We start from the raw sequence: 14,286 nt of genomic DNA, 5'->3' as shown, positions 1-14,286 counted from the left end.
GGCTACCACCCCCTGCAAGGCGCACATCTCTACCTAGTGTAGATCAAATATTGTTTCCAGACCTCAAGATCGTTGATTTCTATGGTAGACACGTCTTGCCTTCATGGCTTCCTAAACCTTGCCATGGTTCTCTCTGTTTAGCTGTGTATGTCTGCAGCCAAATATCCGGACTGACTCGGTTTGCCTCGTGTCAAATTCACGCTGTTTGTCAAGATTGTAGCGCCGTATATTCCCATTCCATAGACGGGACGGTGATTGCAATTCGCTTTGGGGTGCACAATGATATATTCCCCGCTGATCCCAAATTAGCCCCCAACTGTATCTTGGCCGTCTGTTTAAATCTGGTAATTACAGCTAGTTACGCCTTTCGGGGGGCCGCACAATTAGGATTAAAATAAAACAAATGGATTGCATGCACTCCACTGCGCTGCGGGGGCAATTACTTCTTGGGGTAAGTGTAAGTATGGCGCAGAGCGTCACCCAAAGACAAAGAGGAATGGTGATCGCCTTGATTGCGCAAATCCTTTGGTCTATTGAATTATCAGTGTACCCTAAATTTGCTTTTGCCATCTCAATCATTCGACACTGATGGAGCGACCAGCATCCCGTTCTCACAGGGCTTCTCATGTTCGCGACGATGCCCGCCACCCGCTCGCAAAGGCCTGCGATCAATGTCATCGATGCAAAGTTGCTTGTAATGGAGAGCGCCCAACATGTAACCGATGTGTAATGAATGAGAGCCCATGCACCTACAGCACCGGTAAACCCATTGGAAAACCCAAGGGATCTAAGAATCGAAACAAATTGGAGGCTCAAAGACCAGTCACGAACAACATTAGCAACGCCCCCTCCACGCAAACACCAACAAATAGTTCTTCAAGCAAACGGAAGACGACCGCAGGAGCAAGCCCAGGAGCGTATCAATTGGGTGTTGGTACACCTGAGCAGTGAACAAGTATGAGGAAATATTGACTGCTTATAGAACCACAAACGGCAACGATCGAGTATCTCCCTGCCCACTCCGACAAGTCCAGATGGAGTAATGTTGGGATTGAGCCGAGAGCCAGAGCTCTCATCGGGGGCCTCAATTTCGTCTGTTCGCCCAATCGAGCAGCTCGAAGCTCAAGATGGGTACACAGCAGCTGCATATTCTGCACCGACTCCGGAATTCCTCAAGCTACACCTATCTTCATTGCATCCCCCAGAACTCGAGCTTGATCTTTCTTTTGACCGCGACCTCGACTCGTCTCAAGATTGGAGCGCCAACATGGCCAATAATACTCAACACAAGAACGCTCTAGATCCATTTCTACCGACAATAGAGCAGTCCTCGTTCACAACTCCGATTCTACCTCTCGTTGACGGTGCGCACGACTCGACCGAGACAGCAAGTATCAAGACACCCGCTGAAACATTGCAGGCGGCGAACCAGGCAGGATGTGGATGCATCTCTACCGCCGAATCGCTTGCAGTTATACCGAAATTGCAGCAATACTCAACCCGGCGCATCAACCTCTCTGTCGACGGAGCGTTGCGGCTGACCCGTCAGTGTACTTCTGTCATTTCGAACCATGTGGATTGTCCTCATCACGCAAGAACGACCTTGTCGCAGACGTGTTTGCTCACCTGCTTAATGATCCTTATGCAAGTTTCTGCCTGTTATGCATTCCTTCGCGTCTCGCTAGATGACCCAGAGTGCCATAATCTATTTCCTGTGTCGGTTGGTGGCTTACATATCGAGGACGACGAGACAAGACGACATGTGGTCACTACAGTGTTAGATGCTGAAATCCGCAAGGCCCTTGCCCTAAGTACGAGACTGGAGACGTTGGCAACCAACGCCTTACCGTTCGAACCTCTCCTCTCATTTGTTCGACAGGAGTTGGGTCTAGCATTAGAATGGCCGAGGCTAGTGTAAATATCCGTTCTTTGACTCTGCCGTCATTAGCCAACTGGATGGTATGTCCGAACTTCGTGGTGCGTCCGAGCCTTTATTTACAGACGAAGAATCTGGGTATTTGGATTGATCCTCCCAGCTTGGATGGATTAAACGACATATACAGAGCTTGGGACAGCTTTGCGAGCCCAGCCACCATTGCTGACAGTATGCTTCTCGAAACTCTGTTTGAGAACCCTTGTCTAATTCTCCTAAGTCGATCTATTATCATGATGCGTCCATTCTATAGTATCACTGTCATGGTGCCACCAACCTGGTGCCCATAATTATCAAATCTTTCCCCGGGATAGCGCCAACTGTCATTGTCGTGGTGTCCACGCCATCCCAAAATCATCCATCACTCATCCAGTAGATTTTCGTTGCTGACACAGGGTCTCAATACACGAGGAGGACCTACGTGACTTGCAATTTAAATCTCAGATAATTGATTCTCATTTCATTGTCCTTTATAGCCACACGAAATCCCTCACTTTCAAGAATGCGTGCATCGATACACCGTGAGCTGAACAGTGGCGATTCGGAACTATCCTGGGGTCGAATTATAACCCCCTGCAAATGACCAACTATCAGAGTTCGATGATTAATCTGTTATCTTCACTCTATAGCAGTCTTTATAACACATTATGCGCATCTAGTGGAAAGGAAAATTGTGGATCAAATGCAGGTAGATAGAGGTAAGATTATACTACTTAAGTGCAACTTTAGGGTTGATAGGTCAGTCATAACAATTCATATTCCTGCGACCCTATCGACGGGTCACCCTTTCAAATAGTACGTCAAATACCACTAGGATGGCTTTTGGTGGATATGGTGAGAGGAAAACCTAATTACTTGCCACTGTATGATGGGCAAAAAGTGGTTCAACGCAGCAAGCTCGCTTAAGCAGGGGAAATGTGGGCTCGGTTGGAACGAGGCCTGGATTTCTTGTGAAGATAATTAAAATATATAATTAATCGTAAATGAAAATTTACGCGACACTGAGGCTACATACTGGCTACCTGTTGATATTCTCATGTCTCTTTCAGTTAGGCACCGGGGAGTAAGCTTCAATGTTAATTATCTATCGCCTGTTGACTTGCTCTCCTCTTTCTCCGCCTCCGCTTTCTTCATCTTCTGTTTCAGCACATCAAACCTCTCCAGCGCATCTTTCTTCCACACCTGAGCAGCTTTATAGGACGCCTCTAAAATTGGTATACCCCTCTTCTTTTCACTAGTCAAGTCGACCCATTCCATTTTAGTGGACGTGAAAATGTGAACATCCGGTTTGACAATATTTTTGCTTTCATCGTCCAATGTTCCCACTTTTACAAACGTCGTCCACGTGAAGTCGTCACCATAATCAGTGCAAAGTATTACGGAGCAATTCGGGCATCGAGCAGCCTTTTGGCCGTCACCAGAGGCTGTGGGTAGGTCGCTGAGGATTGGTTTAGTCTCTGAAGTGAAACGAAAGTTTGATGTTTCGATTATTGAATTTATGGCGAAGGCGGCACCAGTTTCGCGCTGGCACCATGTGCAATGGCAGCAATTTGTACAGAGAAAGGGGGCAAGAACTTCGTATGTGATGGTCTTGCATGTACAGTGACCCTTCAGGGGCGTAAAGTTCTCGGTTGCCATTATAAGGGTTGCAAAGGCCGAGAAAACTGGTGTAATTGACGCCGCTATGTGATATTAGATGTACGCCCAAGAACAAGAAAATGTTCGAGGTGCCATGTCGAAGGCGGGGAATGTGTTTTCAATACCTACAGTGGGGACGTATGTTTACTTCAGCTTCTCAAAAGGCAAGATCTTGCGATACCATACAAGCAAAGCTTGACTTCTGGTTAGAATACTCCCACAAGCAATTTTATCGAAGACTAGCTGCAGTAGCACTGGAGGTGTGATTAATGAGCTTCTTGCCGGACTTTGTGAGTCGTGCAAGATAACTTCCGGAATAAAGCGCTCGTTACGCTGGGTGTTCAAGCCGCTAGCGATTTTTGGTTAGGTACTATAGCAGACACCGGCCAATTAGATAGTCGGGTTAAACTATGGTGGTAAACATATAAACATACCCCCCTCTAAGTTAGCGCATGCAAGCATCGTCTTGTCTCATGTCTTCGGACACAGCTCAATCTTACTCATGGCTGATACTGTTATGTTAAACTCAACACCTACGGCGTAGGTCATGATTTAAGGGATTTGAATACCTAATATAACCAATAATGGGCCTCGTTCTGCACTCGAGAGCCACTCACCCCCCCCAGGACTCAAGACCGGCCCTGTCCTTCCGCACCCTTACCATACTCATCCCTCTTCTGTTCTTTCTCTCTATTATTTTTGTACTGCTCACCACCCAAGCAGACATCAGATTCAACATCCGACAAGGCTACCCAGTCATAAAATCAATACCCACATCATATCCTTCCCACAAGATAGCAAGCGGCGCTATTGTGCCTGCTCAATACAGGAAGCCCCCTCAACTTCCTCCATTATTTACTGCTACCAATGAATCTTTGATCAACGATGCGTACAGTCTTTGCACAAAAAAAAGATATCTGCTGGACAATCTAGCAACAAATATAAAACCTAAAGAAGCGACGTTCGATAATGTGTTGCTGCCTATCGTCCACGAAGAGGATGCAGCTGCGATGGAAAGGAGGATTATTGGGTTTTACCAGGCTGTGTCTACGGACTCTCGATTGCGGGATGCAAGTTCGAAAGGAGAGGAGATGATGGATGAGTGCAATATCGAGGCATCTATGCGAGAGGATATATTTGCTCTGGTACAAACTGCTTGGGATAGATCGCGAAAGGCTGGCAGCAAGTTAGATGATGAGAGCTTGAGGCTATTAGACCAGAAGCGAAAGAGCTACATTCAGAATGGGTTGGGAATTGGAAAAGGGCCGAAGAGAGACCGATTCAAGGAAATCAAGAAGAGACTAAGCCAACTGTCAATCGAGTTTCAGAAGAATCTGAATGAGGAGAATGGAGGAATATGGTTTACGAGGAAAGAGTTAGAGGGTGTGCCAGAAGACATATTGAGTGGATTGGAACCGGGCATAGGAGCGAACCAGGGCAAGCTGAAGCTTTCATTTAAATCGACGGACCTTTTCTCTGCCCTAAAATTTGCTTTGGATGCGGAAACGAGGCAGAGGGTCTTTATTCAGAATGAGAACAAGGTGAGTTTTGCTCCGCTTCTGAAGAAAGATACTTACTAAATCAGCTTAATCAAAATGTTCCATTGTTCAAGGAGGCCATCATTCTAAGAGACGAAGCTGCCAGGCTGCTAGGATATCCGAACTACGCTTCGTTTCGGATAGAAGACAAAATGGCTAAGACACCAAAGGCTGTAACTGATTTCCTTAATGATATCAAGGACCGACTCAGGACAGGAGGTGCCAAGGAAGTTGCACATCTCATGGAAATTAAGAGTAACGATCTCATGATAAGAGAGCTAGCACATACAAAGGACAAGGACATCTATCTTTGGGATGACAGATTCTATAATAGGTTGATGGTTGAGCAGGAATTTGCGATTGACGAAGAGAAAATTGCGGAGTATTTTCCTCTTCAATCTACACTCGAAGGCATGTTAGCTATATTTGAGCAGCTAATGGGGTTTGTGTTTGTTGAACTTGGAGATCTGGACAAAGCAAAAATCTCAGGTAAGTCTTTTAGAGCATGTATGTTCGGTAGACCTCGCCAAAACATTCCCTGTGGCCATAGCAGCTCTAGAAGTATCATATGGCACCGCGCTTGAAGGAACAACATAAAACTCTGTTATTACCGCACAGTCAACCTTGATCGCGAACTCGACAGCGTCCCATGCAATACAACGTATTTTCAGTTCTTACCAATTATCATCCAGAGTCCACGACCCGCCACAACAGGCGCCTTTACTGCTAGAACCTTCATTACTGGCATCGTGCAAATGGGGGTCTACCGAACTAAACCTGTCTAACATAAGAGGTGCCTGAATATAACTAACGTCGTTTAGCTACTGGGAGAGCGGAAGATATCACATGGCATAAAGACGTAAAGATGTTTAGCGTTTGGGATGATGAAGGAGAAGGCAACGGATTCGTTGGTTATTTCTACTTGGATCTTCACCCTCGTCCCGGCAAATTTGGCCACGCTGCCAATTTCTCTCTTCAACCAGGCTTTATTTTACCCAATGGAACACGTCGATATCCAGCTACTGCACTCGTCTGTAATTTCTCCAAGCCCACTAAGGAGAAACCATCACTTCTCAAGCACGATGAAATTGTGCTTCTATTTCATGAACTCGGACACGGCATTCACGATCTCGCAGGTCGAACCAAATATTCTCAGTTCCATGGAACGTCCGTTGTTCGCGACTTCGTTGAAGCCCCTTCCCAGATGCTTGAGAATTGGGCTTGGACTTATTCTCAACTCAAATCTCTTAGTAAACACTACGAGACAGGAGAGAGCCTCCCTGATGATCTGATCGCGAAGCAGATCAACGTAAGACACGTTAATGATGCACTCTTGAATCTTCATCAACTCCATTTCGGCATCTTTGACATGACGGTCCACACGCCGAAAAGCCATGAAGAAGTTGAATCTATGAAATTCTCCGAATTATACAATGATCTTCGTGCACAGATAACTGGTCTCAAGGGCCCGGAATCCTTAGGGGCAAAGTCCGACTGGGGTAATGGCCAAACCACATTTGGTCACCTGATGGGTGAATACGACGCTGGCTATTACGGATATTTGAGTAGCCAAGTCTACAGTGCAGACATTTTCTCTTCAGTTTTCAAAAAAAACCCGATGGACGGCAAGGAGGGTAGACGTTATAGACATATGGTTTTGGAGAGGGGGGGTAGTCAAGATGAGATGAAGATTTTAGAGGATTTCCTGGGGAGAAAACCAAGCACGGAGGCATTTTATCAGGAGCTAGGTTTGATGTAGAAGTAGATTTGTTGCTAATTGGAAGGAGTTGCAATGTTCTCATTTTAGACGACGATTGAAAATAATGCTGTTTCAACTAATAGCGGCCACTCTTAACTATTGCATCCGTGCATTAGGTGAATGTGCTCGTTGTCATTAGTCTTACGGCCCTCGGTTGTATCTTGAGCTCAACATTGCTGTTTTTAAATTTTTTTAAATTTAAATTTTCTTGGAAATACCTATCATAATTACCTATCCTAATACAGATGCTTTCACACAGGATCTCAGAAATTGATGTAAGTTAATAATTCTACCTACTACTTCAAATGTCAACACCAAAAAGTGATCGAAATATTGCTGAATATTTTCAGCGTGGATATGAATGCTCGGTTCAGCTTTAATTCTTAGCCTCAAACTTGACACAGCCTAGAAACTGCATATCTACACGTGTATTCAGCTTCTTTGGCGGTGTACCCATCATTTGGAAGACCATCATGCAGTGTAAAGTATGCGGCCAGCTGGCTGCTTCCTCCGGTATCCACTTGTCCAATAAAGCAGCACGATGCAAGGACTCCAAGGCATAAACGCAGTGGTTAACATGCCAGCTATGCTCCGTGTACATCAGCCTCTCGGTCGACATTTCGCGTTCGTCATGTAGAATCATCTCTTCCGTAAAATTTGCATCTCGGTAGTAACTCCAAGGCCCCTGGGCTTGTGCTCGTTCAGATCCTTCTTTATAAAAGCACTCTGGACGGGTCCAGTGCCAATTCATAGGGTCAAATATGCAACCTAGGGCTTCAGCTTCTTCCGGGTTGTTACCACAACTTGGTGTCTTTGCCACGACAGTGCCAAGCCTTGGAAAATCATACAAATCCGGATTCACCTTATTCGGCGCAAGTTGTGCGTCGAGAGAAAGTTCCTGCACAATTTCTTGACCGGTATTCGAATGTTTAGTTGTTGTACTCGTCGTGAGAATCTTCTGGGTAGCAACAGAAATAGCTGTTATGATAAGGATCACGATGAAAAAGATAGCGAACAAAGCAGATTTTTGAATGCGGTAAGATCTTCGCTGGTGACGGTTTTCATCGACTGGCAGGTCTCCATCTAAGAGGCCGTCCTCTTCCTTCAGAAAAGGAACTTCCTCAGATCGTTTGTTTGACATGAAGGCAGCCTTGTGCGAATCGTGAAGTAATTGACAAACCGTATTTTAAGGAAATAGACAGTGATGCGGTGGGCTGGTAGGATGACTTTGCTTTTGCTCTCTATGCACACATAAGAAACCAACCTGGGAAAGAATGATCGCGCATCCCAGCAAGCATCAATATTTCCAAAGACCAATTCTGGTATTCCTACTCCGGAAAAAAGATAGTGACGATATCGTATGTCCACAAGAGCCCATTTTTCCCGTTGTGTGTGTGCTTGTTGACCTCCGACACTTCTGATTTTGTCCGGAACCCGAAGCAACGCGGAAGGTCATATTATACGGGGTCGCCGGGAGTAGTACTTACACTGCAATCCGCGACGCTAGACGTGGTTGGCATGCAGCCGAAGTCCGGCGGCGAGCAATTTTTTAAACCTTCTAGCATAGATTACGGAAGGTTGTGGAAAGATGTACATGTGACGGTGATTTTGCTGTACAAGCCGTTTAAGCCGTTTTGCACAAGCATGTAAGATTGGGGAGTTGACATCTCCCAATTTTGAAATCTCACTTCACGTTTCCAACTCCGCTTTAATACAAGGATGCGGTGTTATTCTTCGAATCGGCCACAATTGAACAGCGTCATTCGAAGTCTTTTTTTATTTGTTTCGTTTTTATTCTATGTTTTTCATTTCATTTTTCTATTTAAGGAAATTTTGATTTGTTCTATGGTAGGCTAACGAGTAACATGCGGGCTCAATAGATAGAATAGATTAATTGGTCAATTCTACAAATGAATATCTCTACATGTATACATTTTAGCTCGCCTTCAAGAACTAAGTCAATTCTTCAAAGATTCAACCAAGGTCTAAAAGGTTTTAACTACCTTGAGGTCATGACCTATCCCTCAAAAGATGAGAATTATTTTCGGTGTAAACTATGTTCTAAATCTGCATTGGAAAGCGGGACCAGAGAGATGACATGGCAGGGCAGGCTTGCATCCCTGTTGTTCGGGGGACTTTAAATCAGATTACGTATTAGTATTACCGTTAGTAATATCTACACAACTGGGTTAGGATTCAAAAAACCGAAGAGAGAGCCATCTAGGTGACGACAATATGAAATTTTCTAATAGTGCAAGCACAAACCTGTTATGGAGGAAGCCAAAGCAATGTGTGTGATCTACATGTAGTAAGAAAGTTCTGTGAGAGACAAGAAGCCGAGCCGGGTTAGAATTCAAAATAGCCGAAGTTATTTAAGGTCGTGGTTCAGCACTGATCATCCATTAGGTCTGTACAGGACAGGCTAAACTAGACGCTGTATCATGACAATATCGTCACTATCTCCTCTATAGGACTTAGAAACCCGATTCTCGCTCCTGTCTTCCTAGTCTGCAGGCACCCAACCCAACTCCTCCTCACCAAATTGCCACTTGTCGCTTGCCCTGTTTTCATCCAACCAATTGTAAATTTGATCCCAATTTCTGCAGACATGTACCACCTCAAATTGGTAGCTACCGCCTGGGAAGTCTTCCCCCGCCAGTGAAGTGTCGCCGGCACACATGAGACTCTGACGTATGTAGTCGAAGCAATGATCCTGTGACAGTTAATCACTCTCCCTCATTGAAAGTTTGAAAGTAAAACTAAAAGCTTTCTCGCACCATATGTAACGTGTCGCGTGGCATGCTTTTCAACCCTAGAGCAAGGGCATCGTATTCAGCCATTATCGAATACAGGCAATGAATGGAATGCACAATTGCAGTGCCGTACATATATCGGTCTTCCACACCATCTTGCTTCCATGTAATCTTTTTTGGCATGGCACGGTTCTTCACGAGCTCCTCATCTATCTCTACAAAGCCTTGGCCAGCTACTCTCACTATTAGCAACTCTAATGGCATTCACAAACCGGAATAGGAGGCGCCTTACGAGGAACGAGCGTTTTCCAGTGTTCCCTGGCCTGTCTCAGTGACTCTAGACTGCTGTGGTTGGAAATAAAATACGGTTGTTTTGTAAATGTGACTAGGCGGTGGTCAATCTGTGGCACGTAACCTGTAATATCGCTGCTTAGGTCAAATTGCTGAACTTTCTCAAATGATCGTTGTCGAAAGAGCAGGAAAGCGACTGCGAGCGCGAGTATTATGTCTACGACGTAGAAAAAGGGAGATCGAGAAAGTTTAGAGCGGTATGATGATCTGTCGAATAGATTTTCATGTCCATTCTGCACTGATTTCTCCTCATCTTGGCTGAGTTGTGAATACCCTGCTTGACCCATATCTGCAATGCGAATACGTACGCAATTGACTATGCGTGAATGTGTCGTGGGACGGCGGAATATTCGTGACCTTGTCTTTTTGAAATAAGGTTACAAAGTCAGCTTTTCTTTTATCATCATATTTCCGGTTAGTAGAATAGCATGTGCATGGTTAGTTGCGTTGTGGTGGAATTAGTACACAGCCATTTGTTCGGAGGTTGCGCGGAGGGCTGTTCCGGACTATGCTATGTTTTCGGCGTAGGCATAGAGTCATGATCTAACGCCATTCACAATAGTAAAACCATTCAGAAGATATAGATGGATGCTCTTTATGGTATTTGTATACTTTTAGCCATATATTAGAGCCCTAGGCTCCTCATGTATTGCTAGAACACATCTTATATATTCAGAAAGCATATATGCCTAAGATCATTCACATAGCGCACCCCTCACATTTGGCATTCCTATTGTGATAAATTGATCGTAACTTCAAAGTAGCTTTACCTGATACAGATCGCAGTTTCAGATGCGTGCTACTGTCGAGTTCATAATAGCACTCGGTCATGATACATACGTTTGTTAGTAGCCAAGAATCTAGCCCACTTTAACCTCACTCTACTTGAGGATTTTCTGTTGAAGTTATGATATATTATTATATAATAGGATTACATCTTGAATGAACATATCGCACTTCACAATGAACGAGTTTGACGAGTTGGTCGAGTCTGCTCAACGGTGGAGAAAAATTGGTGCCGGAGTCGAAGAACAAGAAGGCGATAATTATCTCAGAAACCGAAGGCAACCATATTGGGACTACAGGGCCCTCTGGAAAGCGTTGAAAAAAATCAATCTTACAAGCGGACAACTATTGAAGCTTCTCCCAAGTCCTGTCCTGGACCTCTTTTACTCATCCCCATCCGATCAGCCAAAGGCTGCACCCAGATCAACTGCATGGCTCGATGGCATCCGTGGTTGTGCCGCCTTGGTTGTCTTCATTGAGCACCTGAGTCTCTCAGTGCAAGATTCCCATGCCATGCTGAGAGCGTACGGCTCTCCCGGTGCAACTTCTTTTTGGCAATTGCCAATAGTTCGCTTGCTCTATGACGGTAGCCCAATGGTACCCATATTCTACGTCACTTCTGGCTGTGCTTTGTCACTTCAGCCACTGTCACATATTTACAAAGGAGAATGGTCGGAATTTTACGCGACCATTTCGAGTGCGACTTTCCGAAGGGCGTTTCGGCTGTTCCTTCCAAGTGCTGCAGTGTCCTTCCTCGCCATGATATTCACGCAGCTGGGTGTCTACAATTACCCATACCATTTTATCGAGGGTAATGCAATTATAATCGACCGTCCCCAGCGACTGCCAAACTTTGCAGCGCAATATGTGGATTGGCTAAATTGGGTGACGACCCAGTTACTCTACTCGCAAGAGATGTTTCAGCCGCTGTCTAGAACAACGATATCGAACTACGGTTTCCAGCTCTGGACTATATCAACTGAATTTTATGCGTCTATAACCTTATTTATTACGTTGGTTGGCCTCGCGCAGTTGCCAGTCTCAAGACGGCAGTTCCTAGTCTTCAGCATATGTGCCTTCGCCTTTTACCTGGATCGATGGGATATTGCTTGCTTCATGGCTGGCATAAGCATCACGGAGCTCTCTATGAAAGTGAAAAAGCCCAATGAGTTTGCCCGTCTTCCTCTACATAATCCTGGCAAGTCCATCTCGTCATGGCTCTCGGCGACTAGACAATATGGGTTTGCGCTGCTTTTCGTTTCAGGCCTCTTTCTTGCATCATATCCGTACAAACAAGCTTCAGAGAACTTCATCTACCAAGGTTTCGCTGCCATCATCGACAACGTACGCTTCTGGGAATCTATCGGTGCTGTCTTCATCCTCATCTCGGTGTCCCAGCTCGTTTTCATGAAAAGACTGCTCACGTCTGCAATTCTAGGATATCTAGGTCGGATCAGCTATGGTGTATACCTTACTCATGTAGTTTTTCTGAATACGTTTGGTTGGAGGATAGTTCCATGGATGTGGAGAATTACTGGTGATGAAGGATGGTTGCAACGCCAAGGAGGCTTTGCTGCTGGGCTAATATGTTGTTTAATGCTGTTGATCTGGATCGCAGACATTTGGACGAGAGCGGTGGACGAGCCCTGTGTGAGGCTTGCGAAGGGAATAGAGAGATGGGCAAGTTCCAGGTAGACGCAGTTACATTTTCAGGGCCACACATTCCATATACGTCAATTGTTATAGATAGTTATGCCAATCGTCATCAGTGCGAAATATAATAATTATTCAAAACATGGGAAGTATTAGCTGGTCCTGTCAATGAAAGATCTACTTAAAGCTCTGTATTTCTTCTATCAAATGGCAGAGGCTTTGCTCTAATTGTAGGCGACTTACGCTGCAACAATCACTGTAGTTTGACTGCATCACTGCTTCTATATTCCGTGAGGAACTTTACTGAGGCGAATTAAATTGAGATTTATGACGTCTACCCAGTTAATCTCTTGGCTGAAGGATGGTACACTGAGAGTTAAGAGATGAGAATTGCCGGCTGGGGCAGCATAGTCCCCCGTTTTACCACGAAATGTGGGCAATGTGGTGTCTTTACGAGGGTCTACTTGGATTACGATCTTTATGGGTTGTTCGGTTAGCATACTACGAAGACGTCTACTCCTTACAGAATCGTGATGTTTCGGAATGCAAAAGCTGATACCGTGGTCATCAAAGTCTTGGTACTTTTCACGGTAACTGGCACGCCTGCAGAGCGTACGTCTTATGACGTTTTGAATATCTTGAATGTCTTGAATCTATTAGATCTCCACTTTACAATCCGAAAAGCCAACCCAGGTATAAGTAGCTATCTTATCCAAAGGATCAGGCGGCTGATCACCTATGCCAGCCATATGCATGAGACTCGTGGAGCAATGCACCGTATGCTGATAACTCAGCGAATCAAAATCCATCTGCTCAGAATACCCGCTCAGAAACCCTCGATGCTGCCTTTGCCACATTAGTGCGCAGTGGATGACATGCTCGCGTAATGGTGTCCAGTACGGTCGATCTCTTTCAACTCGTTCCGACATTTCTTCGAGTGTCAGGAGTCGTGTACCGTCCTGTGAATCGTAGGCTTGCCATGGCGCTGTGCGCATAAACTCCTCCGTTCCTTCCTTGTCCCAGCATAATTCGGGCACCCACATGTTAGCGAGTAGGTCGAACACACATCCCTGTGCTCGGGCTTCCGCCGTTGAGTTTCCGCAATGTAAATATTTCATTCTTTGTTCCGTTGTCGTTTTGCTTGTGAATGGTCGGCAGATTATGACAATAATTGTCGTGAGAAGCACAGCAACCAGGAATGTCGCGGCGTGCGAAAGAAGTAGACGCGTTCTAGAGGCCTGTTTGTCATGTGAGAACCAATGCTGTTGCTCTGGAGACCGAGGTAACAGAGAGTCCTTTTCCACCTCGCCATCTTCTGGCACAGGTACATATGGAGAAGGACCCGGCGTCATGAAACCTGCAAACACCATTATGTGATAATAGCCTTAAAAAGGATACAACCACAACAACCAACTACAAGACTAAAAGAGTGAAAATCATTTGCATAATGTCCAAGGGATGCCAGGATCTAGTGGGATGGTGATATACTGCTCTCATCATACCTCCGAAATGCCTGTTCGGGCGCTAAAGCGTTGTGGGAATGGCTGGTCTGCAGTTCCCCCCATCGTCAGCAAATCTCCGGACTTTTTTGCTAGAGATTCCCAGTCTGACCATGCGATTTTTCTCCGCCCGGCGATGATAATGCGGAGGCTACCTGATGCTAGGTACTGCCGACTACAGTTCGTTGCTGTCATATCAAGTATGATTGGTGGTACTATTGTCGACGACGCCAAAGACTTCAGGCGTCAATCAATGACCAAGCTGAACTGTTTCTCAGCTACATACACATATTCTAGGATCACTATGTCGCGTCTAATCGGTGTCCCGACCGTGGCAGGAAAGTTCGACCGTTTATAACCTCATGTCATACTGGCG

At 45.3% G+C, this 14,286-nt stretch overlaps 7 protein-coding genes across 7 annotated transcripts; 3 read left to right on the top strand and 4 right to left on the bottom strand.

The window, feature by feature from the left end:
* Positions 1-544: 544 nt before the first annotated feature.
* Positions 545-1,955, top strand: BGW36DRAFT_82182 (uncharacterized protein). The gene is made up of 2 exons (XM_046222613.1): positions 545-930; positions 983-1,955. The coding sequence occupies exons 1-2, from the start codon at positions 589-591 to the stop codon at positions 1,916-1,918; spliced, it is 1,278 nt and encodes a 425-aa protein (XP_046076064.1). The 5' UTR covers positions 545-588; the 3' UTR covers positions 1,919-1,955.
* A 1,058-nt stretch (positions 1,956-3,013) lies between these two features.
* BGW36DRAFT_422626 (Mss4-like protein) lies at positions 3,014-3,571 on the bottom strand (the record flags this gene model as incomplete). The annotated part of the gene is made up of 1 exon (XM_046219734.1): positions 3,014-3,571. One exon carries the CDS (start codon positions 3,569-3,571, stop codon positions 3,014-3,016), a length of 558 nt encoding a protein of 185 aa, XP_046076063.1.
* A 488-nt stretch (positions 3,572-4,059) lies between these two features.
* BGW36DRAFT_311976 (putative saccharolysin) lies at positions 4,060-7,015 on the top strand. The gene is made up of 3 exons (XM_046212493.1): positions 4,060-5,112; positions 5,157-5,598; positions 5,931-7,015. The coding sequence occupies exons 1-3, from the start codon at positions 4,156-4,158 to the stop codon at positions 6,866-6,868; spliced, it is 2,337 nt and encodes a 778-aa protein (XP_046076062.1). The 5' UTR covers positions 4,060-4,155; the 3' UTR covers positions 6,869-7,015.
* Positions 7,016-7,132: 117 nt separating this feature from the next.
* BGW36DRAFT_368732 (uncharacterized protein) lies at positions 7,133-8,375 on the bottom strand. The gene has a single exon (XM_046215021.1). The coding sequence runs from the start codon at positions 8,007-8,009 to the stop codon at positions 7,245-7,247; it is 765 nt and encodes a 254-aa protein (XP_046076061.1). The 5' UTR covers positions 8,010-8,375; the 3' UTR covers positions 7,133-7,244.
* A 1,252-nt stretch (positions 8,376-9,627) lies between these two features.
* Positions 9,628-10,259, bottom strand: BGW36DRAFT_422623 (uncharacterized protein; the record flags this gene model as incomplete). The annotated part of the gene is made up of 2 exons (XM_046219733.1): positions 9,628-9,854; positions 9,914-10,259. The coding sequence occupies 2 exons, from the start codon at positions 10,257-10,259 to the stop codon at positions 9,628-9,630; spliced, it is 573 nt and encodes a 190-aa protein (XP_046076060.1).
* A 676-nt stretch (positions 10,260-10,935) lies between these two features.
* On the top strand, positions 10,936-12,453 carry BGW36DRAFT_354479 (acyltransferase family-domain-containing protein; the record flags this gene model as incomplete). The annotated part of the gene is made up of 1 exon (XM_046213527.1): positions 10,936-12,453. One exon carries the CDS (start codon positions 10,936-10,938, stop codon positions 12,451-12,453), a length of 1,518 nt encoding a protein of 505 aa, XP_046076059.1.
* A 614-nt stretch (positions 12,454-13,067) lies between these two features.
* Positions 13,068-13,781, bottom strand: BGW36DRAFT_422621 (uncharacterized protein; the record flags this gene model as incomplete). The annotated part of the gene is made up of 1 exon (XM_046219732.1): positions 13,068-13,781. One exon carries the CDS (start codon positions 13,779-13,781, stop codon positions 13,068-13,070), a length of 714 nt encoding a protein of 237 aa, XP_046076058.1.
* Between the last annotated feature and the right edge of the window lie 505 nt (positions 13,782-14,286).

This window comes from Talaromyces proteolyticus (assembly GCF_021365285.1).
Source record: "Talaromyces proteolyticus strain PMI_201 chromosome Unknown BGW36scaffold_2, whole genome shotgun sequence".
Lineage (NCBI taxonomy): Eukaryota > Fungi > Ascomycota > Eurotiomycetes > Eurotiales > Trichocomaceae > Talaromyces > Talaromyces proteolyticus.
Note: the sequence above shows the minus strand (reverse complement) of the source record. Positions and strands in the feature narration are given on the sequence as shown.